The sequence below is a fragment of the Felis catus genome, chromosome C2 (assembly GCF_018350175.1).
Source record: "Felis catus isolate Fca126 chromosome C2, F.catus_Fca126_mat1.0, whole genome shotgun sequence".
Classification (NCBI taxonomy): Eukaryota; Metazoa; Chordata; class Mammalia; order Carnivora; family Felidae; genus Felis; species Felis catus.
The window spans coordinates 121,239,784-121,266,536 of NC_058376.1; the positions used below are offsets into that span (position 1 = coordinate 121,239,784).

General features: G+C 36.7%; 1 protein-coding gene across 6 annotated transcripts in view; it reads left to right on the plus strand.

The window, feature by feature from the left end:
- Window positions 1–26,753, plus strand: part of TFDP2 (transcription factor Dp-2) — a 177,390-nt gene that overhangs the window by 25,708 nt on the left and 124,929 nt on the right. For 5 of the 6 annotated variants that reach the window (XM_003992044.5, XM_045037495.1, XM_045037496.1 and 2 more), the window contains one exon: window positions 25,835–25,950. In XM_003992044.5, coding sequence (XP_003992093.2) covers window positions 25,936–25,950 — 15 coding nt within the window. In that variant the 5' untranslated portion in view covers window positions 25,835–25,935. Of the gene's footprint in view, window positions 1–25,834; window positions 25,951–26,753 lie in introns of those variants that run through there. The other variant, XM_045037497.1, reaches the window with a different exon arrangement.

A 26,753-nucleotide genomic window follows, 5' to 3' on the forward strand; every position in this document is an offset into this window, starting at 1 on the left:
TGCATTGTGGTGTTTTCTTTAAAAGGCAAAAAAATATATATACACATATTTTGTATTTATATCAGGTTTTTTTCTTTTATAAACTCTGGGTTTGGGTTTGTAGTTAGAAAGTTTTGCACACATGGAGATTAAGAACTCTAATTCCCATGTTTTCTTCTAGTACCCCCCCAAATTGCATTAAATTTCTTGATCCACCTGGAATTATTTTGAATGAGGTGAAAATTATAGTTCCAATTAATTTTTTGTCAGATGGTTACTCAATTATCTCTTATCTCAACACTATTTATTTAATAATACACTTAAGCCACTTAAACCCCACTGATTTGAAGAGTCAATTTTGATACACACTCAATTTCGATAAAGAAACCCATAAGGATTTGGATTTATTACCAGACTTTTTCTCCATCAAACTGTATGCCTTTTCATTTACAGTGTATAATATTTTAATTATTGTAATTTTATAACTTGTTTTAATAATTGGGTGGGGCTAGACCTTACTCTGTGTTTCCAAAATTTGGCTATTCTTGCTCATTTTTTTATATACTTTCTTTTTTTTTTTTTTTTTTTGGCTTGGGATCGACTTTGTTTTCTGTCCATTAAAAAAAAAAAATTGTATTGTGTTAAAATACCCATAACATAAAATTTGCCATTTTAGCCATTTTTAAATATACACTTCAGTGGTATTAAGTATATCTGTAATGTTTGCGACCACCACCCCCATATCCATAACTCCTTTCATCTTTTAAAACTGAAGTTCTATACCTATTGGTAATTCCTCGTTCGTACCCCTTATTCCCCAGCCCCTGGCAACAACTATTCTCTTTTCTGTCTCTGTGATTTTGACTACTCTAAGTACCTCATGTAAGTAGAATCAATATATTACATGTTATAATATTCAGTACATATTATATGTTATAATGTATATTGGATTTTTTAAGATATTATAATATATAATATGTATTGATTTTTTTAAATTAAGTCTTTTAATTCCAGTATTGTTAACATACAGTGTTATATTAGTTTCAGGTGTACAATATAGTGAGTCAACAATTCTGTACATTACTCAGTGCTCATCTCATTAAGCGTAGTCTTTAATCCCCATCACCCATTTCACCCATCCCTCCCCACTTCCCCTCTGGTGACTATCAGTTTTTTCTCTATAGTTAACAGTCTGTCTCTTGATTTGTCTCTCCTTTTTTTGTTTGTTTTGTTAATTTTGTTTCTTAAATTCCAGATATAAGTGAAATCATGTGGTATTTGCTTTTTTCTGAATTATTTTGCTTAGCATTATACTCTAGTTCTATCCATTTTGTTGTAAATGGGAAGATTTCATTCTTTTTTATGGCTAAATAATTATCTATCTGTCTATCTACACACACACACACACACACACACACACACACACCCTACACCTTTATCCATTTATCTATTGATGGACACTTGGGCTGCTTCCATAATTTTGCTTTTGGAAATAATACTGCAATAAACATAGAGGTGCATGTATCCCTTTGAATTAGTGTTTTTGTATTCTTTGGGTAAATACCCAATAGTGCAATTGCTGGATAATAGGGTAGTTGTATTTTTAACTTTTTGAGGAACCTCCATACTGTTTTCCACAGTGGTTGCACCAGTTTGCATTTCCACCAACAGTGCACTTAGAATTCCTTTTTTTCCACATCCTCACCAACATTTGTTGTTTATTGTGTTTTTGATTTTAGTCATTCTAAATGAGGTGATATCTCATTGTAGTTTTGATTTGCATTTCCCTGGTGATGCATGATACTGAGTATATTTTCATATGTCTGTTGGGCATCTGTATATCTTTTTGGAGACATGTCTAGTCAGGTCTTCTACCCATTTTTTAATTGGATTATTTGTTTTTGGGGTGTTGAGTTGTATCCGTTCTTTATATATCTTGGATACTAACCCATTCTTTATCAGAGGTGTCATTTGCAAATATCTTCTCGCATTCAGTAGGTTGCCTTTTAGTTTTGTTGATTGTTTCCTTTGCTGTGCAAAAGTTTTTTATTTCGATGTAGTTCCAATAGCTTATTTTTGCTTTTATTTCCTTTGTCTCAGGAGACATACCTAGAAAAATGTTGCTATGGCCAGTGTCAAAGAAATTGGTGCCTGTGTTCTCTTCTAGGATTTTTATAGTTTTAGGCCTCCCTTTAGATCTTTAATCCATTTTGAATTGATTTTTGTGTATGGTTTGAGAAAGTGGTCCATTTTAATTCTTTTTTGTGGTTGTTCCAGTTTCATTCTTTTGCATGTAGCTCTCTAGTTTTCCCAAAACCATTTGTTGAAGAGACTCTTTCCCCATTGCATATTCCTTCATCCTTTGTCAAAGATTAATTGACCATGTAATTGTGGGTTTATTTCTGAGTTTTTTATTCTGTTCTATTGATCTAGATTTCTGTTTTTGTGCTGGTACCATACTGTCTTCATTACTACAGCTTTGTAATATAACTTGAAGTCTGGAATTGTGATACCTCCAGTTTTGTTTTTCTTTTTCAAGATTGCTTTGGCTATTTGGAGTCATAACTTGTTCCATACAAGTTTTAGGATTGTCCATTCTACTTCTGTGAAAAATGCTGTTGATATTTTGAATAGGGATTACATTAAATCTGTAGATTGCTTTGGGTGGTAAAGACATTTTTAAAATATTTTTTATTTGTTATTCAACATTATTTGTTCTTCTAGTCCATGAGCATGGAATGTCTTTCCATTTCTTAGTGTTGTCTTCATTTTTTTCAGCTATATTTTATAGTTCTCAGAGTACAGTTTTTTCACTTCTTTGGTTAAGTTTATTCCTAGGTTTTTAAATTATTTTTGGTGCAATTGTAACTAGGTTTGTTTTCTTAATTTCTTTTTCTACTGCCTCATTATTAGTGTATAGAAATGCTACAGATTTCTTTTTTTTTTATGTTTATTTATTTCTGAGAGACATACACACAAAGTGCAAGTGGGCGAGGGACAGAGAGAGAGGGAGACACAGAATCCAAAGCAGGCTCCAGGCTCTGAGCTGTCAGCACAGAACCCAATGCAAGGCTCGAACCGATGCTTACCTGACTGAGGCACCCAGATGCCCCTAGAAATGCTACAGATTTTTGTACATTGATTTTGTATCCTGAGACTTTATTGAATCCATTGATCAGTTCTACTAGTTTTTTGGTGGAGTCTGTAGGATTTTCTATATATACTATCATGTCATCTGCAGATAGTGAAAATTTTACTTCTTCCTACCAATTTAGATGCCTTTTATTTCTTTTTGTTGTCTGATTGCTGTGACGAGGACTTCCAGTGCTATGTTAAATAACAGTAGTGAGAGTGGACATCTTTGCCTTGTTTCTGACTTTAGGAGAAAAGCTTTCAGATTTTCTCCATTGAGTATGATGATTGCTGTGGATTTTTCATGTAAGGCTTTTATTATGTTGAGGTACCTTCCCTCCAAACTGGCTTTGTTATCATGCATGGATATTGTACTTTATCAAATGCTTTTTCTGCATCTATTGAAATGACCATATGATTTTTGTGTTTTCTTTTATTGATGGTATGTATCACACTGATTGATTTGCAGGTATTGAACCACCCTTGCATCCTGGGAATAAATCCCACTTGATTGTGATGAATGATTTTTTTGAATGTTTATTTATTTATGTATTTTAAATTTATTTTTTTTTTAAGTTTATTTATTTTGAGAGAGAGAGAGCATGTGCTGGAGGGGCAGAGAGAGAGAATCCCAAGCAGGCTCCACACTGGCAGTGCGAGGAGCCTAATGCGGGGCTCTAACTCATGAACTTGCCAGATTATGACTTGAGCAGAAATCAGTAGTCAGATGCTTAACTGACTGAGCCACCCAGGTACACTTGTTTATTTATTTTTAAGAGAGAGTGAGCGTTTATGTGTGCACATGTGAGCCAGGGTTGGGGCAGAGAGAGAGGGAGACAGAGAATCCCAAGCAGGCTCTGTTGCTGTCAGTGCACAGAGAATCATGGGGTCATGACCTGAACCAAAATCAAGAGTCAGACACTTGACCGAGTGAGCCATCAGGTGCCCAGCAAATGAGTTTTAATGTATTGTTGGATTAAGTTTGTTAGAATTTTGTTGAGGATTTTTGCATTTATGTTCATCAGAGATATTGGCCTGTAGTTCCCTCTTTCTTTCTTTCTTTCTTTCTTTCTTTCTTTCTTTCTTTCTTTCTTTCTTTCTTTCTTTGTGGTGTTTTTAATCTATTTTGGTATCAGGGTTATGCTGGCCCCATACAATGAATTTGGAAGCTTTCCTTCCTCTTCTATTTTTTGGAATAGTTTAAGAAGAATAAGTATTAACTCATCTTTAAATGTTTGGTAGAATTCTCCTGTGAAGCCATCTGGTCCTGGACTTTTGTTTGTTTGGAGTTTTTTGATTACTGATTCAATTTCATTGCAGGTAACCAATTTGTTCAAATTTTCTATTTCTCCTGCTTCAGTTTTGGTAGGTTGTATGTTTTTAGGAATTTATCTGTTTCTTCTAAGTTGTAGAGTTTGTTGGCATATAATTTTTCTCAATATTCTCTTACAACTGTTTGCATTTCTGAGGTGTTGATTTTTTTCTCCTCTTTCATTTGTGGTTTTGTTTCTTTGAGGCCCCTTCCCTCCCTCCCCCCTTTTTTTATGACTGGTAGAGCTTAATCAATTTTTTTTATCTTTTCAAAGAACTAATCCTGGTTTTGTTGATCTTTTCTATTGTTTTTTTAGTTTCTATATTCCTGCTCTAATCTTTATTGTTTCCTTCCTTCTACTGGTTCTGGTGTTTTTTTTGTTCTTTTTCTAGCTTTTTTAGGTGTAAGGTTAGGTTGTTTATTTGGGATTTTTCTTGCTTTCTGAGGTAGGCCTATATTGCTATATAAACTTCCCTCTTAGAACTGCTTTTGCTGTATCCCACAGATTTTGGACCATTATGTTTCCATTTTCATTTGTTTGTTTAGATGTAATTTTTGCTCTCTTTGGTTTCTCATATGACCCATTTATTGTTTAGTAGCATGTTTTGTTTGTTTGTTTTTAAATGTTTTATTTATTTTTGATAGCCTGCAAGCAGGGGAGGGGCAGAAAGAGGGGGACAGGGGATCTGAAGTGGGCCCTGCTCTGATAGCGGTGAGCCCAGTGTGGGACTTGAACTCATGAACTGGGAGATCATGACCTGAGCTGAATTCAGATGCTTAACCAACTGAGCCACCCAGGTGCCCCTGTTTTGTTTTGTTTTTTAATTTTTTTTTTTTATGTTTCTTTTATTTTTGAGAGGCAGAGAAAGAGCGTGAGTGGGGGAGGGGTAGAGGGAGAGGGAGACACAGAATCTGAAGTAGGCTCCAGGCTCTGAGCTGTCAGCACAGAGCCCAGTATGGGGCTCGAACTCATGAACCTGTGAGATCATGACCTGAGCCGAAGTTGGACACTCAACCGATGGAGCCACCCAGGCACCACCCCCGTTTTTTAATTTTTTTTAAGGTTTATGAGAGAGACAGAGACAGAATGCGAGTGGGTTAGGGGCAGAGAGAGAGGGAGACACAGAATCTGAAACAGGCTCCAGGCTCTGATCTATCAGCACAGAGCCTGATGCGGGGCTCAAACTCACAGAGCTGTGAGATCATGACCTGAGCCTACAGCCTGACATTCAACCGACTGAGCCACCCAGGCGCCCCTCCCCTGTTTGTTTTTAAGTAAGCTCTATACCCACTGTGGGGCTTGAACCCATAACCCTGAGATCAAAAATTGTAGGCTCTACCAGCTGAGCCAGCAAAGCACCTTAGTATCATGTTATTTTTAACCTCCATTATTTGTGCTCCTTCCAGATTTTTTCTTGTGATTGATTTCTACTTTCAAAGTGTTGAGGTCAGAAAAGATGCATGTATCATTTCAGTCTTTTTAAATTTGTTGAGACTTGTTTAGTGGCCTGATATGTGATCTATTCTGGAGAATAGTCCATGCGCACTAGAAAAGAATGCATATTCTGCAGTGTTAGGATGGAGTGTTCTGAATATATCTGTTAAATCCATCTGGTTGGTGTGTCATTCAAAGCCATTGTTTCCTTGTTGGTTTTCTGTGTGAATGATTGGCCTAATGATACAAGTGGAGTGTTCATATCCCCTGCTATTATTTTATTATTATTATTGATTAGTTCCTTTATGTTTGTCGTTAATGGTTTTATGTATTTTGGTACTCTCATTTTAGGTACATAAATATTTATAATTGTTATATCTTGCTGTTGGATTGTCTCCTTGATTATTATATAGTGTCCTTCTTTATATCTTATTACGATCTTTGCTTTAAAGTTTGTTTTGTCCAATAAAAGTATTGCTACTCCAGCTTTCTTTTGGTGTCTATTTCCAAAATAAATGTTTTTCCATCCCCTCACTTTCAATTTGTAGGTGTCTTTAGGTCTGAAATGAGTCTCTTGAAGGTAGCATTTAAACTAGTCTTTTTTTTTTTTTTTTAATATACTCCGTCACCCTATCTCTCTTGATTGGAGTATTTAGTCCATTTACATTCAAAATAATTATTGATAGATAGTATTTATTGCCATTTTGTAACTTGTTTGTGGTTGTTTTTGTAGTTTTTTCTCTGATCCTTTAATGCTTTGCTGGCTTTCTTTAGTGATATACTTGGATTCCTTTCCCTTTATTTTTTGTGTATCTATTACTAGTTTTTGACTTCTCTTTACCATTAGGTTTTTATATATGATATCATCTGCATATAGTAGTCTGTATTAAGTTAATTGTTACTTAAGTTTGAGCCCATTCTTTACTTCTCTCCCTGCCACATTTTAGGTATCTGGTGTCATATTACACACCCTTTTGTTTTGTGGGCTCCTTGATTGATTTTTACAGATATATTTATATTTACTGTTTTTGTGTTTCCAGCTTTTCATACTCTCACTAATCGTCTTTCCTTTGCACTCAAAGAACCCCTTTAATATTTCTTGTAGGGCTGGTTTAGTGGTCATGAATTCCTTTAGTTTTTGTTTGTCTGAGTGACTCTTTATCTTTGCTTCTATTCTGAATGATAGCCTTGCTGGCAGAGTATTCTTGGCTGCAGATTTTTCCTTTTCAGCACCTTGTCTGTGTCATGCCACTCCCTTCTGGTCTGCAAAGTTTCTGCCTAAGAATCCCCTACTTGCATTATGGGGTTTTCTTTGTATGCAACTGTGTTCTTTTCACTTGCTGCTTTAAAAATTTTGTCTTTATCACTACTTTTTGCCGTTTTAATTACTATGTGTCTTGGTGTCGACCTCCTAGGGTTGATTTTGTTGGGGGATCTCTGTGTCTCCTGGGTCTAGGTATCTGTTTCCTTCCCTGGATTAGAGAAGTTTTCAGCTATTATTTCTTCAAATAAATTTTCTTCTCTCTTTTGTCTCTTCTTGTTCTGGGATCCCTCTAATGTGAATGTGATCGCACTTGATGGCATCACTGAGTTCCAAGACTGTTCTCAATTTGCATATTCTTTTTTCTCTCACTCAGCTTGATTGCTTTCCTTTACTCTGTCTTCTAGGTCATTAATTCGTTCTTCTGCTCCTGTAGCCTGCTATTAATTCCATCAAGTATTTTTAATTTGATTTATTGTGTTCTTCATCATTTATTGGTTCTTTTTTATCTCTTTGTTAAGGGTCTCACTGATGTCTTCCTCTCTTCTCAAGTCAGTGAGTATCTATATAATCATTGCTTTCAGTTCTCTGTCAGGCATATTACTTATATCTGTTTTGCTTAGGTCTCTTGCTATGGTTTTTGTCCTGTTCTTTCAGTTGAGATATATTCCTCTGTCACCTCATTTTGTCTAACTCTGTGTGTCTGTTTCTATGTGTTAGGAAAGTGAGCTGCATCTCTTGATCTTGAAGATAATATCCATGTGAAGAAGAGATTCTGTAATGCCCTGCTGTGCAGTGTCCCATTCCTCAGGACCTGGTGCTTCAGGGAGTGTCTCCTGTGTATATTGCCTGTGCCTTGCTGTTGTGTCTTTTGTGCGTTTTTCTTCAGTCCTGTCATCTGCAGACCTCCTTTTACCTGTTGTGGGCAGTGTTTGGTCCCAGCCAAAACTTCTGCTTGTGAAATGAGACCTGCTGCTGCTGTCACCAGTACTTAGGCCTTGCAGAACGCTCATGTTGGATACATGGTGTTGGCAAGGTTTGCACTGGTCTTCTGGGAGGAAGGGACCTGCAGGGCTGGGACTCAGGCAGCGTGACTGGGAAGGGCAGATTGCCCAAGCATGGAGGAGCGAGGCTTGTTGTGAGCAAGTTAGGTGGTGAGTGTTGGTGCTGACGTGGTTCTGACAGGTAGCCATGTGCTTTGTGCTGGGAGGCAGGGGAGGGAAATGGCACCTGCCAGCACCTTTGTTCCTGGAGAGGTCTCTCTCCCTGCATCACTGCGTCTCTAGGACCTGCTCTGAGATGAGTAAATAACTCCCTCCTGTCTGCCCCAGGAGTTTTTCAAACTGTAGCTTCTATGCTGTATCTCTGGAGGCTGTTTGTCACTGGTCTTTTTTTTTTTTTTTTTTTTTTTTTTTTGAAAGAGGGAGCGAGCAGGGGAGGGGCAGGGAGAGGGAGAGATTGAATCCTAGGCAGGCTCAGCACTGTCTGTGCAGAGCCCAGTGCGGGGCTGGAACTCAGAAACCATGAGATCATGGCCTAAGCCCAAGTCGGATGCTTAGCTAACTGAGCCACCCAGGTACCCCTGTCATTGTCTCTTTTAGCATGGGACATCAACTTCCTTAGTTCTTAGGTCTCTCCCAGAGCTGAGCCTGCTGAGTTTTCAAATTCCAGCCTTTAAGTCCCACTGGCTTTAAGAATGCATGAAATTCAGCCCCTCTCACTTTTTTCTTTTTAAGATTTTTTTTCCTCTTCTTTTTTTAATGTTTATTTATTTTTGAGAGAGAGAGAGAGCGAGTGCACATGCATGGGTAGGGTAGGGGGCAGAGAGAGAGGCAGACGGAGAATCCAAAGTGGGCTCTGTGCTGATAGTAGAGAGACCGATGTAGGGCTCGAACTCACGAACCATGAAAAAATATTTAACTTCATTAAAAAAATTTTTTTAAGTTTATTTATTTATTTTGAGAGAGGGAATGAGAATGAGTGGGGGAGGGGCAGAGAGAGAGGGAGACAGAGGATCCTAAGTGGGCTCTCTGCTGTCAGTGCAGTGAGGGGCTCGAACTCACAAACCTTGAGATCATGACTTGAGCGGAAGTGAGCCACCCAGGTGCCCCAGCCCCTCTCACCTTCAAAGCCAAATGCTATGAGGATTCATCTTTTATGTGCAGTCTCCCTAGTGTGCTAGTCTGTTTTTCCCCCTTCCTTGTACCACAGCTCCCTCCCTACTGCAGATAGCCATGGTCTGTTCTTCCAAATTGAGCCTTTGTCCTTCCTACCTTCTTTGATGTGGCTTCTACTCGATCTTTGGTTGCAGAGTTTGTTGTGCCAGTTTTCGGGTCATTTTCTGGGTTATTTTTGCTGACGTGAGCATTATCTAGTTGTATCTGTGGGATGAGGTGATCTTCTGGTCCTCCTACTCTACTATCTTCCCAGCCTCTGGTGCTAGTCTTTTTTTGACTGGCTTATTTTACTTAGCCTAATATCCTCAAGATTCATCCATGTTGTAGCACATGTCATAATTTCTTTCCTTTTAAAGTCTGGATACTATTAGTTTTTCTGTATATATCACATTTTTCTTATCCATTCATCCATTGATGGACACAGATTGCTTCCATGTTTTAGCTGTTGTGGATAATGCTGCTCTGAACATGGGTGTACAAATATGTCTTCAAGACCCTCCTGTCAGTTCTTTGGTGTATACCCACAAGTGGAATTGCTGGATCATGTGGCAATTCTATTTTTTTTTTAATTTTTTTTAACGTTTATTTATTTTTGAGACAGAGACAGAGCATGAACGGGGGAGGGGCAGAGAGAGAGGGAGACACAGAATTGGAAGCAGGCTCTGGGCTCTGAGCCATCAGCCCAGAGCCCGACGCGGGGCTTGAACTCACGGACCATGAGATCGTGACCTGAGCTGAAGTCAGACACTCAACTGACTGAGCCACCCAGGCGCCCCTCTATTTTTAATTTTTAACTTTTTGAGGAGCTTCCATACTGTTTTTTACAGTGGCTGCTTCATTTTTTTAAATGTTTATTACTTATTTCTGAGAGAGAGAATGCAAGTGAGGGAGGTGCAGAGAGAGAGGGGGACAGAGGATCTGAAGCGGGTTCCATGCTGACAGCAGAGAGCCCAGCGTGGGGCTCAAACTTAGGACTCATGAGATCGTAACCTGAGCCAAAGTTGGGTGCTCAACCGACTGAGCTACCACAGTGTCCCTGTGGCTGCATCATTTTATATTCTTACCAATAGTGCACCAGGCTCCACTTTGTCCACATCCTCATCTCCTTTTTTTAAACTTAACTTTTTACTATCAGTTTTAAATGGTATTCTTTGACTCTCACCCATTAAATATGTAACAATCAATGATGTTACTTTACTTTCCTCCTTTTCTTTGCTCTCTCCTAACAGTTTTTAGTTGCATTTTTTATACTTTGTCAAAGCATGTACTGTTTACATATTGTCCATGATCCCAGTCGTGTTTTAGTTTTACGTCTACAATTGAGTATATAAAATGCTCACTGGAAGTCCTCTTGAAAAATTTTTCCAGGGGCGCCTGGGTGGCGCAGTCGGTTAAGCATCCGACTTCAGCCAGGTCACGATCTCGCGGTCCATGAGTTCGAGCCCCGCGTCGGGCTCTGGGCTGATGGCTCGGAGCCTGGAGCCTGTTTCCGATTCTGTGTCTCCCTCTCTCTCTGCCCCTCCCCCGTTCATGCTCTGTCTCTCTCTGTCCCAAAAATAAATAAACGTTGAAAAAAAAATAAAAAATAAAAAAAAAAAGAAAAAATTTTCCAGACATAATTTGGTTAGATAAAGCTAATCCTTTAATAGATTGCTCAGAAAGGGCACACGTGCATAGTATTTGTTAGGCTACATCATATTCAAACTGGGTTTTTCCCCAGTTTTAGTGATATAATTGACATGTAACATTGAGTGTAAGGTGTACAACATATGATTTAATATGTATATATATTGCAAAGTAATGACCACAGTAACTTTAGTTAACGTTTATCATCTCATGTAGTTAATACAAATTCTTTTCTTGCCATTAGTGTTTTTAAGATTTATTCTCTTAGCAACTTTCAAATATACAATATAGTATTGTTAACTGTAGTCACCATGCTGTACATTATATCCTCAGAATATATAACTGGAAGTTTGTACTTTTTGACTGCCTTCACCTAATTTACCGCCAACTTCCACCCCCTGCCTCTGGCAACCAATCTATTCTGTCTTTATGAGTTCAGTTTTTTTAGATTCCACATAGAAGTGAGATTATACAGTATTTGTTATTCTCTGATTTATTTCAGTTAGCATAACACCCTCAAGGTCATTCATGTTGTTACAAATGGCAGGATTTCCTTCTCTTGTAAGGATGAATAACATTCGTGGCGCCTGGGTGGTTCAGTCAGTTGAGTGTCCGACTTCAGCTAGGGTCATGGTCTCTTGGTCTGTGAGTTTGAGCCCCAAGTTGGGCTGTGTGCTGACAGCTCAGAGCCTGGAGCCTGCTTTGGATTCTCTGTCTCCTTCTCTCTCTGCCCTTCTCCTGTTCACACTCTGTCTGTCTCTCTCTCAAAAATAAATAAACATTAAAATAATTTTTTTTAAAAAAGATGAATAACATTCCACTCTCTCTATATACACATCTCATTTTCGTTATCCATTTATCTGTTGATGAATAGTTCGGTTGTTTCCATGTCTTGGTTTTCGTAAATGCTGAATGAACATGGGGGTGGAGATATCTCTTTGAGATAGTGGGTTTAGTGATTTCATTTCCTTTGGATATATGCCCAGAAGTGAGATTGCTGGATCATATGGCAATTTTAATTTTTTAAAATTTAATTTAATTTAATTTTTTGAGGAAACTCTATGCTGTTTTCCATAGTGACTACACCAATTTACATCCCCACCAACAGTGCATGAGGCTTCCCTTTTCTCCACATCCTCACTAACACTTATCTCTTCTGTTTGATGGCAGTCATTCTGACAGGTGTGAGATGGTATCTCATTGTGGTTTCGATGTGCATTCCTCTGATGATTAGTGATAAGCACCTTTTCATGTACCCTTTTGCCATTTGTATGTCTTCTTAGGAAGAATGTCTGTTTAGTTCCTCTGCCCATTTTAAAATCAGATTGTTTTTTGTTTTTGAACTCCATGCTTTTTAAAATATATTTTGGATATTAACCCCTTATGACATATATAATTTTCAAATATTTTCTCCCATTTAGTAGGTTGCCTTTTCATTTTGTTGATGGTGCCCTTTGCTGTGCAGAAGCTTTTTAGTTTGATGTAGTCCCACCTGTTCATGTTTGCTTTTGTTGCCTGTGCTTTTGGTGTCAACCCCCCCCCCCCCCCAAAATCATTGCCAAGACCAATGTCAAGGAGCATATCCCCAAAACTGCTTTTTGATGTCCTTGAAACTTGAAGTACAGCTTAGCAGGGTATAATATCCTTGGTTTCCATTTTCTTTCCTTAAGTTTCTTGAAAAGACTGCTCTACTGTTGTCTTGCTTTATATGTTATTTTTGAGAAATCTCATGCTAGTCTAATTCCCTTGCCTTTATCTTTGTGAATTGTTTTATCATTTTGCCTGGATGCCATAAAATTTTGTTTTGCTTTTTTTTTTTTTCTTTAAACAGTTTACAAGGATATGTGTCCAAGTTGATCGTTCTGGATCAGTTTTCTCAAGTATCTGATAGGCCTTTTCCATATGTAGATTCAGGCCTTTTATTTCTGGAAAGTTTTCTTGTGTTATAGTTACAATGTTAGTGCTGTCCCATTAATTTCATTTTCTTCAGTAGGGACACCAATAATACTAATGTTCTTTTCCTGTTACCCATTTCAGACAGTTTCTCTCTGACGCTTTTGCTTCTTTCTTTATGTCATTTTCATTCTCTTTATCATTTTCTTCCTTTTCTTCAACAACATTTATTGAGTTTTCATTAAAATCTATTCTTTCTCATGTGTGCCTTATAATTTATTTTTCATTTCTTTTTAAAAATTTAATGTGTTTATTTTTATTTTTGAGAGAGAGAGCATGAGCAGGGAGGGGCAGAGAGAAGGGGACAGAGGATCTGAAGCAGGCTCCGCGCTGACAGGAGTGAGCCTGATGTGGGCCTCGAACTCATAAACCTTGAGATCATGACCTCAGCCGAAGGTGGATGCTCAACCAACTGAGCCACCTGGGCACCCCAGCAATTTAATTTTTCATTTCTTATATGATTTTGTCTTTTCTTCTATTTATGGAGTTCAACTCTAATTTCTTTCTGTTTTTGTCTGTTTTGATTCTTTGTTTTTGTATTTCTGATTCAAGGTTTTTTTCAGATCTTCAAATTCTTGTTTGGAGATATTTAATTCAGTTTGAAGTGAGTGCTGGTTTTTCCCAACTCCATGATTGGTTCTGGGAGAGAAAACTATCAACAGAAAACCTTTTGTTTGTATTTTTCTGATTGCTGCAATACTTTAGTAGGCATGTACTTACTTTTGTGTCTCTTCCTTCTGTGAACAAAGTGTGTCTAGTTTTAAGGTTCTTCTGCTACTCTTCCCTATTCTGTTCAGTTTTTTGTTTGTTTGTTTTTTTATGAATTTGTGGTTTTGGTGGTGCAGGAAAAGGGTAGAAGAAGGGTTGGTATGTCGTGTTCCCATTTTGTTTCCGTAGGATGTGTAATTAATTTCTCCCTCTTATTGCCTTTTTTCCATTAAATGCCTTGTCTGCAAGAGTTACCATCTCCTCTCTCTCTCTGTGTACGCAATTCCCCACCAGAAGCACTGTTTCTGGGGGGCTACCACTGCTGGTTCAGTGGTTTCTAGATACTTTCACATCACTAGAGCTATGAACTATTATATAGTCCTAACCTTGTGTTCAGTATTTTCACCTTAATTATTTTACTCTTTGGGGTAATTCTGTATGTGTTTCCTCTGAATTTTTTGTACCCCTGTGCTCTTTTTCATTGAATCTTCATAGCCTCTGTTCACTCTCTGTATCCACAGACTAAAAGAAGGTAGAGAATTTATTTGTTTTCCTTTACTTACACCTAACTTAAAGGTTGCTGTAATCTCTGCCTCTTAGTAACGATAATGTTGAAGGCATGAGTCCTGTGTGGTTTTATTTATTCTCCTTGTTTATTTTCTATCTGTTTGGGGAAGCTGAGAGAGATTAGTAATCAGGCTACCTCCATTGTTCTATAAGCTCGAAAGATCCAGTAATCCCTAGTTTCATATAATTTTATACCTGAAAAACCCAAGAGTCAAGTGAAAAACTACCACAGATAGTAAAAAATTCAGTTTTGTAGTGAGGTATAAAATTAGCAAATAGAAATCTGTAACTTTATTACATACAAACAGCTTGGAGGCTATGATGGAGAATTCCATGTGTAAAAGGACAACAGCCAGCTAAAACAACAACAGCAAAACCTGGAGATAGCTATAAAAAGAAATGTATAAAACAGTGTGTTGGTTTCCTAGGGCTGCCATAACAAAGTGCCACACACTAGGTGGATTAAAACAATAGAAGTTTATTCTCTCACTGTTTTATAGGCTAGAAGTTAAAATCAAACTGTTGGCAGGACCATCCTTCCTCTGGTGCCTTTAGGAGAGTATCCTTCCTTGTCTCTTCCAGTTTTTGGTAGCTCCAGGCATTTCTTGATTAGTGGCAGTATAACTCCCATCTCTGCCTCTGTCTCTACATGGCTGACTTCTCTTTGTGTCTTTGTCTTTATCTCTTCTGTTCTTTTTTATTTTTTTTACTTTTTTTAAGGTTTATTTATTTTTTGAGAGAGAAGGAGAGACCGAGTGTGAGCAGGAGAGGGGCAGAGAGAGGGAGTCGCGGAATCTGAAGCAGGCTCCAGGCTCCAAACTGTCAGCATAGAGCCTGAAGTGGAGCTTGAGCTCATGAACCGTGAGATCATGACCTGAGCTGAAGTCACACGCTTAACCGACTGAGCCACCCAGGTGCCCCTCTCTTCTCCTGTTCTAAAGAACACTAGTCATATTGGATTAGGAGTCACCCTAATTCCAGTGTGCCCTCACCCTATCTTGATTCCATCTACAAAAACCCTAATTTCCAAATAAGGTCACAATCATAGGTATCAGGGATTAGGAATTAAGAATTGGACATATCTTTTTGCAGGACACAGTTCCACCCATAACACCTACATGAGGAAAAATTGTAAATATCCCTGAAGGGCATAAAGCAGATTTAAATAAATGGAAATATATACTCTGTTCTTAGGTAAGAGGACTCAACATTTTTAAGATGTGAAACTTCTAAATTAAGTTAATTTAGGGAGGATTGACATCCAGTAAAAACACTGACAAGTTTTTGGTTTTTGTTTTTTTCTTAGAATTGGAGATGCATATTGCAAAGGCTAAATCAAGAAGTAGACAAGTAGGGGTGCCTGGTTGGCTCAGTTGGTTAAGTGATCGACTCGATTTTGGCTCAGGTCGCAATCTCACAGTTATGAGATCTGAGACCCATGTTGGGCTCCATGCTGAGCAGGGAGCCTGCTTGAGATTTTCTTACCCTCTCTCTCTACCCTCCCCCTTTCAAAATAAACATAAAAAAAAGTAGACAAGTAATGATCATCAAATAAACTGAAAAAGAACAAAAAAATTGCAAGTAAATGTCATCTAAAAAATCTTTTAATAAACACTAATAAACATTCTGTACTGGTGAAGCTATGGCGAAACAAGTACTTTTATATACTGCTGGTTGGGATGCAAATTTTCACACCTGTCGGGGACAATTTAGCAACATTTCTGTAAGTGTATATATATCATTAGATCAAAGAATTCCACATACAAAATTATGTGTGTATAAGGTTATTCATTGAGCCATTGCTTATAATAGGAAAGATTGGAGACCCAAATTCTAACAAGAGGGAACTGGTTAAATGTTATATTACAGGCAGTTGTAAAAGGAAATAAGGATATTCTCTTTGTACTGATTTGGCAAGATCTCAATGCTGTATTGTTAAGTGTAAAAAAAGCAAGATACAGAACTAAATGTTAGCTTTTTTAACAAATAGGAAAACTAGACCATTTTCATTTTACCTGTATATGCTTAAAAAAACCTGGGGCAGATACATCAGAAACTTAAGTATTGAGACTTGTCCATACAGAGGTATAAATGAGATAGGTAGGAAATAGGCAGATGGAGGAATAACATTGGGAGAATGACGTTTCACTCTGTACCTTTTTGTACTTTATACCTTTCCTGTCCTCTTTTTTTTTAATCAATGTTAATTTTGGTTTATTATTAAATATTTAGTAAATGCTAAATAAATCAAATTAAAAATTATGCAATAATTATCTTTAAGGATGGGAGCTCATGCACGTAAGACAAATGTTCTTATGACCTGCCATTTTCCCAGAAGTCGCTTTTAGATCATTTTAAACTGTAGTATTTAGTTTATATTTGTCAACATTTGTAAATAACACAAACCTTCAATCTCCTAAAAATCTTAAATGTAAAATGAAAACTGCTTGGAACTCATCTTTTCATGATATCATCGAACATATATATAGTAACATCTCGTTTCTGTAAACTTTATTGTAAATTTTGGTTCTCTGTGACCTTGGGAAAGTTATTTAAGCTTTCTGACTTAGTACTTCTCCCCCCCCCACCACCCCCTAAAATGGAATAACTATTCTGCACAGTTATTTTGAGGACTTATATAGTAAATAGCTCTTATGATGATGCTGATTTTAAAATTGTTTCATTTTCATTTGAATATAGATTAGGTACCTATATAAGTACGGTGGTATTCCAAATGACAATGGAAATTGTACTATTTTCCTCACAGATTACTCCTTTTTGATTGCCTCCAATTTTGTCTTTGTGCACTCTTGGGTAAATTGAACGTTTGATGCTTGCATAGTTCTTTGTACAGTACTTTGTCTAAATTTGTTACTACCCAAATGATATTTTAAAAACTCACCTGGCCTGTTGTGATGGATCAAGTTGGGATAAGTCTTAACATTTGTATTACTAATCTAAAGCTGTGTTGATCTGGAAATGTGACTTTGCTGAAGAGCGTATGTGTAGCCAGTGATTGAATCCGTGTTGTCATTGTACATAAATGAATAATGGTTTAAAATTTGGCTTGCACTGCTTGCAAAAAAAAAAAAAAATTGGCTTGCACTAAAGAACCTTTCTGTTAGGTCTTGGCACGATTCTGAAATGTGATTTTGTTTTAAATTTGGGCGATATCTTCTAACATTGCTTCTTTGATCAGGGTAGACTTGTTTTCAATGAGTGAGAACTGGTAATAAATGTTATAATCTATGAAAATGTTTGAAACAAATATATCACTTAGGTTTCAATATAGAAGCACATATAAGGAACATGTCATAAGTCCCAATTTTGTCAGGGAATAAGGAAGGAATTGTACTTCAGTGAATTTACTTGGTGAAATGTAATTCTATGTCTAATCTTTCTTTAGTATTAAGCTATCAGTTGTGAATTACTTTGCTAATGTACTCATCCCTAACACTAGCTAACCATTTGTTCCCCTATTACTGCATCTTTTCTACTGGATATAATTGGCTTGACGCCTGAAAATCAAGATAAGCAAATTTAATAAGAATTTTATGTTAATTAAAATTAATAACATGAAGGAAAGCCTGAGGACTTGAGTTACTGACTAGTGCATGGGTTTTGTGAAAGCTAACTTGAAGGCTGGACACCTTTTTTTTTTTTTTTCCTCTCATTTCTGGGATTTGCTTTGAGTTTTGTTTCTTTGAGTCAAGTTTGTTAGATAAATGGATTATGGATGGTAATTATAAACTTATCTGATGTACCCAAGAAGTGAGCGAGCATTTCAGTTACTAAAGAATTCCAGAATATAGGTGATATTGCTAGTTTTTAAATAATTAGGATGCAAGTAATTTCTACATAATCTTTGGTGAACATAATTTAGTATCTCTCTGGTTCAGATGTTTGGCTCCCTGCTTAAAATCTTTTTGAGGCTTCCTACTAATCAGATGACGTTTCACTGTGCACCTTTTTGTTCTTTCTGGCTTTTGTGTCATCTCTTAGCAGCCCTCCCATTTGCCCTATGTTTTCAGGTACCTAGATCTTCCTTCAGTTTCTGCAACTTCCCATAGGCTTTTCTTCCCATGAGCATTCATCTCCCTGTGCTGCTGGTTGTTCCCTCTGGCTGTGTTGTACCCTCTGTCTTTGCCTCTGGTTTACAAACTTTGCTTGTTTGTTGAGTTTGGCTCAGACTTCACTTCCTGAAAGAAATCTCTAAAACCACTGGAGGCCCAGTCCTTTAGTGTACATATTTCCTTTGCATCTTTTTTGCCTACTGTAGTAGCACCTACAGTAATTGTCATAAAGTAGTTAATTATAAAATGCATGTTTAATGCCTAAATGTAGGTTCCACAAAGGCAAGGACTGTTACTGTTTCTCGTAGTATCTTTAATGCTCAGCCTAGTGTTTGACATGCAGCAGACATTCAGTAAGTATTTATTGAATAAGTAAATGAATGAGTAGCGCTGAGACAACATTATTCATCATTTCACTGCATGTCTGTAGGAGACTGTTAAAAGTTGTTATTGATTGCTTATAGTATTAGTCAGTTTTTATTGTTGCTCAGTATCCTGAATAAAAGCTTATGTAACACTGGAAAATTTTTTTCAACTTAAAAAATAAGCAATGAACATAAAACCAATTTTCTTTTCCTTTTTTTTAATTAAAGATTTTTTTTTAATGTTTATTTATTCATGAGAGAGAGACAGACTGCAAGCAGGGGAGGGGCAGAGAAAGAGGGAGACACAGAATCTGAAACAGGCTCCAGGCTCTGAGTTGTCAGCATAGAGCATGCATGATATGGGCATGAACCCATGAACTGGGAGATCATGACCTGAACCAAAGTGAGACCCTCAGCCGACTGAGCCACCCAGGTGCCCCTCTTTTCCTTTGTAAAATGTTGACGGTTCTTTGGAAGAGTAGCTTTTGGTAAAAGTGTTTTTCAGATTTTACGCTTGTGTACTGTTGTTTTCACCATAAAAATTAGTGAAATTAAATATGCCCTTTTATAAATATTTTTCTTATAACAAAAAAAAATTAATGAAACACAAATACACTGCTGGATCCAAAAAAACCTTTCTGTTCATGGTAGAAAATTGTCACTCAAAATTATCCTATATAGCTTAATGACATTTCAGAGGTGTAAATGTGTTATATGGTTAAAAACCTTTTCATTTTCTGCTTTCAAGGCATTGTTAGATGAGATTATCATTTTATTTATTTATTTATTTATTTATTTATTTATTTATTTAAGTAGTCTCCACACCCAACACGACCGACCCCAAGATCAGGAGTTGCATGCTGTTCCAACTGAGGCAGCCAGGTGCTCCGAGATTATCATGCTATTAAAGGATGAAAAAAATAAAATATTGAGTATGTAATTCATCAAATAAATATTTTCTTTAAAACAAACAAAAAACAAATATCACTTGAGTTCCAACCATGTACCAGACACTGGGTATATATAATAGTGAAAAGATAGGGTCACTGTCCTCCTGAAACTTATACTTTAGTTGTCAGAGATAGGCCACATTCTGATAATCGCACAAATAAATAGATAATGACAAGCTGGTGTGTACTGTGAAAGAAGAACGTACGAGAGGGTAAATAGAGGGAGACCCTGACCTAGTCTGGTAGCAGGAGAGGGACAGTTTTCCCTGTGGAAGTGACATTGAGAAGAAATCTAAAGGATAGGAATTAACTTTGGTGAATATTTCAGGCTGAGGAAACAGCATGTGTGGAGGCCCTGAGGCAGGAGGAGCATGTTTTTGAGGAACTGACAGAAGACCAGTAGAATTAGATCAGAGAGAGGAAGTGACTCAACACAGAGATGGAGAGGTAGTCGGAGACCAGATCAAACATTAAGGATTGAGTCATTAAAATGTGATTACTGACACCAGTTTGTAGCCTTAGGAAATCTAAATGTCCATCGCTAGGGGACTATATCATAAATTACGATACAATGATGTAAAGGAATACTATGTAGCTATAAAAAAAATGAAGTTTACTTATGTACTCAAAAATAAAGAAAATTTCAATTTAATATTGAAATTAAAAAAGAGAAAGAACTAAAAAAGGTTAAAACCTGACCCAAAGATCTGTGACCTGTGCCATATGAAACTTTCAAGGATGTTGTTGGTGTAGTAAATTATCCTTTTGTATACATGTATTGTAATAGTAATTGCATATTTTGTTATATTTTGAGAATCTATTATATCTCAAGTCAGATATATTATGGAAATTAGCATAATAATTAAGAACATGTCTACTGGTCTGAGATCCCAGGTTGATATACCAGCATTGCCATTTACACAGTTGGTTAACCAGGCAAGTTACTTCAACTCTCTAAAGCTCAGTTTTGTCATCTTAAACATGTAATAATATTTATCTGATAGAGTTGTGGTATGAATGGTATGAAATCATGCCTGTGAAGCATTTAGGAGAGTGTTTGGAAATGCTCATCACCTAGGAAAGAGTTACATACTACCACTTTGTATGAAAATATCTTCTCATTAATACCACTTATGGGAGTCAGAGTGCAGAAAGAGAACACCGAAGGATGTTATACCCAAAGCTTATTGTAGTTGCCTCTGAGAGGTGGGATCATGGCTGATTATTTGTTTCTTTAGGTATTTGATTATTGTTTTGTATGTTCTCCAGACTTTGAAACATGGGCATGTTTTTAAAATTAGTAATGTCTCCATTTAAATATGCTGCCTTTGCTGAAATGTAATTTTTTCATAGCCTCTTTTTCAGCAGTGTTAGAAAGTCTACATACCCAGATTTAGGTGATGTTAATCCTGCAGACTTACCCATAATTATTCCTTCTCCTTATTTTGATTAGTGCTGTACCATTTTAAAAGGCTTTGTGGCCAGAGCTGCTAATTGTGATTGGGAAGGAAAAGGATTTGCATTTTGAGACCATCTGTGGGAGTTGCATTGTTTGAAACTGACAAGAGATCATGGCAGATGGTGAGGTCACAAAGATTGACTTTTTGAGCTTGACATAATGTGTTCATGAAGCTGGAAGAAGAAATCCAACTTATTTTTTAACCAACTGAAGAGTTTAGTGACAGGAAAAAGTATACAGTTGTTGAGCTAGGATAAAACATAATGCATCAGTACACATGACTGGTTTATCTTTGAAAATCACCAGTGCCACCAAAGATGGCAATTTCTTGAAATATTCAGTGCCATGTGTATTTACTTTCTAGATACTTGGTTTTAATCATATGTTGCAAATAAATTTTAGATTGAAGACAATGTTTAAAAGCAAAAACTTTAAAAATACTTAGAAATGTGCATTTTTATTTATTATTTATTTACTTTTTTAAAAAAGTTTATTTTGAGAGAGACAGTGCGAGTGGGGAAGGGGCAGAGAGAGAGAGGGAGACAGAATCCCTAGCAGGCTCTGCACTGTCAGCGTGGAGCCTGATGCAGAGCTCGAACCCACAAAACCGCGAGATCATAACCTGAACGGAAACCAAGAGTCAGCGCTTAACCTACTGAGCCACCCAGGTGCCCTAGAAATGTAGTTTGTTTGTTTGTTTGTTTGTTTGTTTATCTAGTATTTAAAAATTTTTTTATTAGAAATGTGTATTTTTAAATCAAAGGCTATACGCTCTCACTCAAAGGCAGTATAGCATACTTCTTCATTTTTAATTGAATGAGGCAGATCTCTATCATAATCCCATTTCTTTTTATAACATTTTTCTTAATGTAATTTTACATAATTTAAATTACATTTGAAAGTTTATGCTTGCTTTTTCATCTACTACGATGTCTTCAGTGCCTAGATTAGTGCCTTGCACATAGTGTTCAGTGCTTACTGAATGAATAAATAAATCAATGAATAAAGTTATTGCCTACTTTTGTTAATTTTAGAAGAGTTTTTCTTAACCACAATTAGACACATTGTTTCCTTTTTAAACTAGATTTATGGTGTGGTATTTTTTACTTCTACTACATGTGAATTATGTATTATTTACTTTGGAAGAAGAAACCTTAATTTGTCATGAGAAAACAGCAAACTACTTTTTTCTCTAACGTTGAGGGCTTACACTGTGCTAGGCCATGTGTTATCTTGACTTGTTGAATTAAGTGCTATTTATTACTATATTGAAGATGAAGAAATTGAGGCACAGAGATGTTAATGTAAACTTACTCAAGAAATCCATGTGCTTTGGCTCTGTTTCAAACATTTATCATTTAAGTAACATTTAGAGGTTTTAATTTGTACTTAGTTCTGGTGAGAGGATACAAAGGGAATACTAAACAAAATTAAGTTAAGGTTAATTAATGTGGTTAAGAAGTATTTTATTGGTAGCCACTTGTTATTGTGTGCTGAAATAATAACGCTCTGTTAGTTTTTTTCTTTTAGTTGGGTGAATATCACAGTGTTGCTCAATAGCCCAGCCATTAGGAAATACAGTACCATACTGAATACTGAATATTGCAATGAAGCTAGAAGCAATTCTGACCATTACAACCATATTCTGGAATGAAGAAATGGGAGAAGGGAAAAAGGACATTTACTAGTTGAATCTGGTAGCTCAACCCAATGATGTCTGCTTATATTTCACTGACCAGGATTATGTCATACAATCAGCACATCTGAAAGGGAGAGTGAGAATGTAGTACTTTTCTTTAGTTGGGCATATTGCCACCTTCAACTTCTCCTAAGGAAGAAGAGGGAAAGATACTGGTTAGGCAACAATATCTGCCTTAGATAGATCTAGCAGGTTTCTAAAATTTAACAGGAACTTTGAATGGAAAACCCTTCCTTATTTTTTGTTGTACATTTAGAGGCACCTGGGTGGCTCAGTCGGTTAAGCCTCTGACTTCGGCTCAGGTCTTGCGGTTCGTGGGTTCGAGCCTTGCCTTGTGTGGGGCTCTGTGCTTACAGCTTGGAGCCTGGAGCCTGCTTTGGGTTCTGGGTCTTCCTCTCTCTCTCTACCCCTCCCCCGCTTACACTCTGTCTTTCTCTTTTTCAAAAATAAGTAAACATTAAAAAAATACATTTCAGGGGTGCCTGGGTGGCTCAGTTGGTTAAAACGTCCGACTTCAGCTCAGGTCATGATCTCGCGGTCTGTGAGTTCGAGCCCCGCATCGGGCTCTGTGCTGACAGCTCAGAGCCTGGAGCCTGTTTCAGATTCTGTGTCTCCCTCTCTCTCTGACCCTCCCTCATTCATGCTCTGTCTCTCTCTGTCTCAAAAATAAATAAACGTTAAAAAAAAAAAAGAATAAAAAATACATTTCAATAGGTCAGAAGGTAATCTTAGAAATATTTAAAATTGACTTTTCGTGGGATGCCTGGGTGGCGCAGTTGGCTAAGTGTCCGACTTCAGCTCAGGTCATGGTCTCGTGGTTCATGAGTTCAAGCCCCATGTCGGGCTCTGTGCTGACACCTTAGAGCCTGGAACCTGTTTCAGATTCTGTGTCTCCCAGAACTTATTTCTGCGCCTCCCCTGCTCGCACTCTGTCTCTCTCTCTCTCTCAAAAATAACTAAACATTAAAAAATTTTTTAAAAATAAAATAAATAAAATTGACTCTTTGTGATTAGGAATGTTCAGTGTTTATGAATAAAATTTGGTGTATTAACTTGGTGGATCTGATGATTTTCATTTGGACAGATTGTACCTAATTTACTGCTTAACATAACCCTGAAAAACTCAGTATACCTGTTTTTCAAATGAGGACACTGAAGCTCAAAGTGGTTAAGTCACTTTGTTCAAGGTCACACAGCTAAGTGTCAGAGCTGAGATTGAGCCTAAATTAAAAAAAATCCATGCTCAGGGTGTCTGGGTGGCTCAGTTGGTTGAGTGTCCAACTCATGTTTCCCACTCAGGTCATGATCTCACCAGTTTGTGGGATGGAGCCCCATGTCGGGCTCTGTGCTGAGCATGAAGCCTACTTAGGATTCTCTCTCTCCCTCTGTCTCCTCTGCTCTTGTGTGCGTGGACTCTCTCTAAAATAAATAACATTTTTAAAAAGTTAAAAAATAAGAAAAGTAAGAATACTTTTTTTTTTTTTTTTTGCCTACAAAGTTTTACTTATAGATTCCGATTCTAGTGTATGAGATGGACATTTTGGAGTTCCTGTTTCTTCAAGCTCCTATTGTTTATGGTCTTTTCCAAATTAAATTTTATTTTTTCCTTCCCCTTAAATTTCTTTATTAAAGCTTTAATTTTGAAATGATGGTAAAATAAGAGGAAAGTTGCAAAAGTAGGGCAAATAACTTCTAAATACCCTTTTCTCAGATTAACCAGTTGCCAACATTTGCCACATTTGTTTTATCATTCCCACTTTATCTCTATATACAGATTATATATATTTTTTCATCATTTGAAAGCTAGTTGCTGCTATCATGCCTTTCCACTTCTAAATATTTTGGTGTATGTTTTCTAAAAACAAGCACATCCACCTAAAAATCCCCATGGTCCTCTGATCAAAAGCAGGAAATGGAACACTGAAACAATACTATTATCCAGTCTGTGGACTCTATTTCAATTTTTCCAGTAGCCCTAATAATGGTGTTCATAGTAAGTATTTTTTTCTGGTCCAGAGTCCACTTCAGGATCATACGTGGGAATTTAATTTTTATGTGATTTTTGTCTTTTTAAATCGGGACTGTTAGTCAAGTTTTTTTATTTTTTCTTTCATGACAGTAACATTTTTGAAAAGTTCACCTGTTATTTTATAGAATGACCCTCCATTTAAATTTCTCTGATATTTCCTCATGATTAGATTTAGGTTATGCATTTGGATGGAAATACCTCGGCAGTGATATTATATCCATCTCAGTGCACTTGTGGAGACGCGTGATGTTGGTCTGTGCCACTGTTGGTGGTTATTTGATAGGTTTGATTACTTTGGCTATGTGGTGTGTGTCAGGTTTCTTCACTGTAAAATTTGAATTAGTAGATATTTTGTGGGGTGATATTTCAAGACTGTGTAAATATCCTTTTTCTCACCCACTTTCACCCACTGGTTGTAGTATCCAATAATGATCCTTGTCTAATCAGTTATTATGATGTTTACAAATTGGTGGTTTTCTTACGTCGTTATTCCTTTCTATTTACTAGTTGGTATTGAATTGCAAAGAAGAGCTTTCCCTTCCTCCTCATTATTTCGTTTAATCTGCTTTTTATCAGAATGCAGTCCTGGATCGTTACTTTATTCAAAGAGTTTATAGTCATAATCAGTTACTGTGACTGTATACTTTGGTGCTCAGTTGTTCCAGATTGTCCAGTTGTAGGCCCTTTAGGCTGGCTCCCGTATACTTTTGATGTATCTCCATCATTTCTTGAGCTCTTCCTTACTGTACAATAAAATGTTCTAGTCATGTCTTGTACATCTCCTGCCCCAGCTCTGGAATTGGCTATTTCTCCAATAAGCCTTGGTGTTTCTTTCATTGCATTATCTAAAGTAACATAGTATGATATTTCAAAGCCCAGGTTTTATCACTTGTTAGCTGAGTTGATTGGTCAAATTTTTTAACTTCTGTAAGCCCAAATTTTTATCTGGAAAATGAGGGTTAAAATGGTATATGTCTCATAGTGTTGTGAAGATTAATTTAAATGATCCCCTTAAAGAACAATGCATGTCACTTGGTAAATATGACATGAACATTGCCTATTATTATTGTTATTATATTACTGTTCCCTCTCTTTTCCCCTTTTAACAGGATGTTCTTTTAAGGAGTTATTGAAGACGAAGTTTTTTTGTTTTTGTTTTTTGTTTGTTTTTTAATGGCTTTACAGAATTTTAAATCGAATACAGTTTGACATGACGGCAAAAAATGTAAGTATTTGTAAATTTTTAAATGTAAGTATTCTTAATGTGAGTTGTACTTTTCCCTATGTACATTTTCTTCACTATTCTAATTAATCAAGTTCATTTTACTGGCATTAATTTATAATTGTTTTTGTTTATGCATAGAACAAGATAGTAAACTTTAGTGCTGTTGAATATAGCATTCTACTGGACACAGTAGCATTCTTATAAATTGCTGCCAAATTGTGTCTTCTCAACAGCTGCAAAATTTCCATCTGTAGAAAGTTTCCCACCCCTCTCCTTTTTTGGTACTGTAATAAATTTGTTTTCGTGCTTGCTGGAGATTTTTACTTAGAAGATCACTGTTTTCTTTGGCCCAGTTTTTTTCTTGTGGACATAAGGGAATATGTATACTGGATATTGTTCAAAAGAAGCTTGCTATCTTCCATGAGATGATTCCTGAGGGGACATTAGATTTTGGATTTTTTGGAGAACTCATTCAGTTTGTTTCCTCTGCTTGAGGCTATCATTTCTGAATCTACTTCCTTTCAAGTTATTTTCTTATTGTCAGGCTGTATCAATGGATTTGTTTCCAGTTATGTGAGGATTATGCTAGAAAATAAATACTACAACGTTTAGGGAAATAACTTACAATTGCTTTACTGTTCCCAGATTGTGATGTTGGAATCTTTGATTGCATGTAACAGAAACCAGCTTAGGCTACCTTAAAAAGGGAATTTATTATAAAGATACAGGAATGTCTCAAACAATTTATGAGTAGGAATTTAGTGGGCCCTCAGAAAGATCTGAGTACAGGAACTTGAAATCTA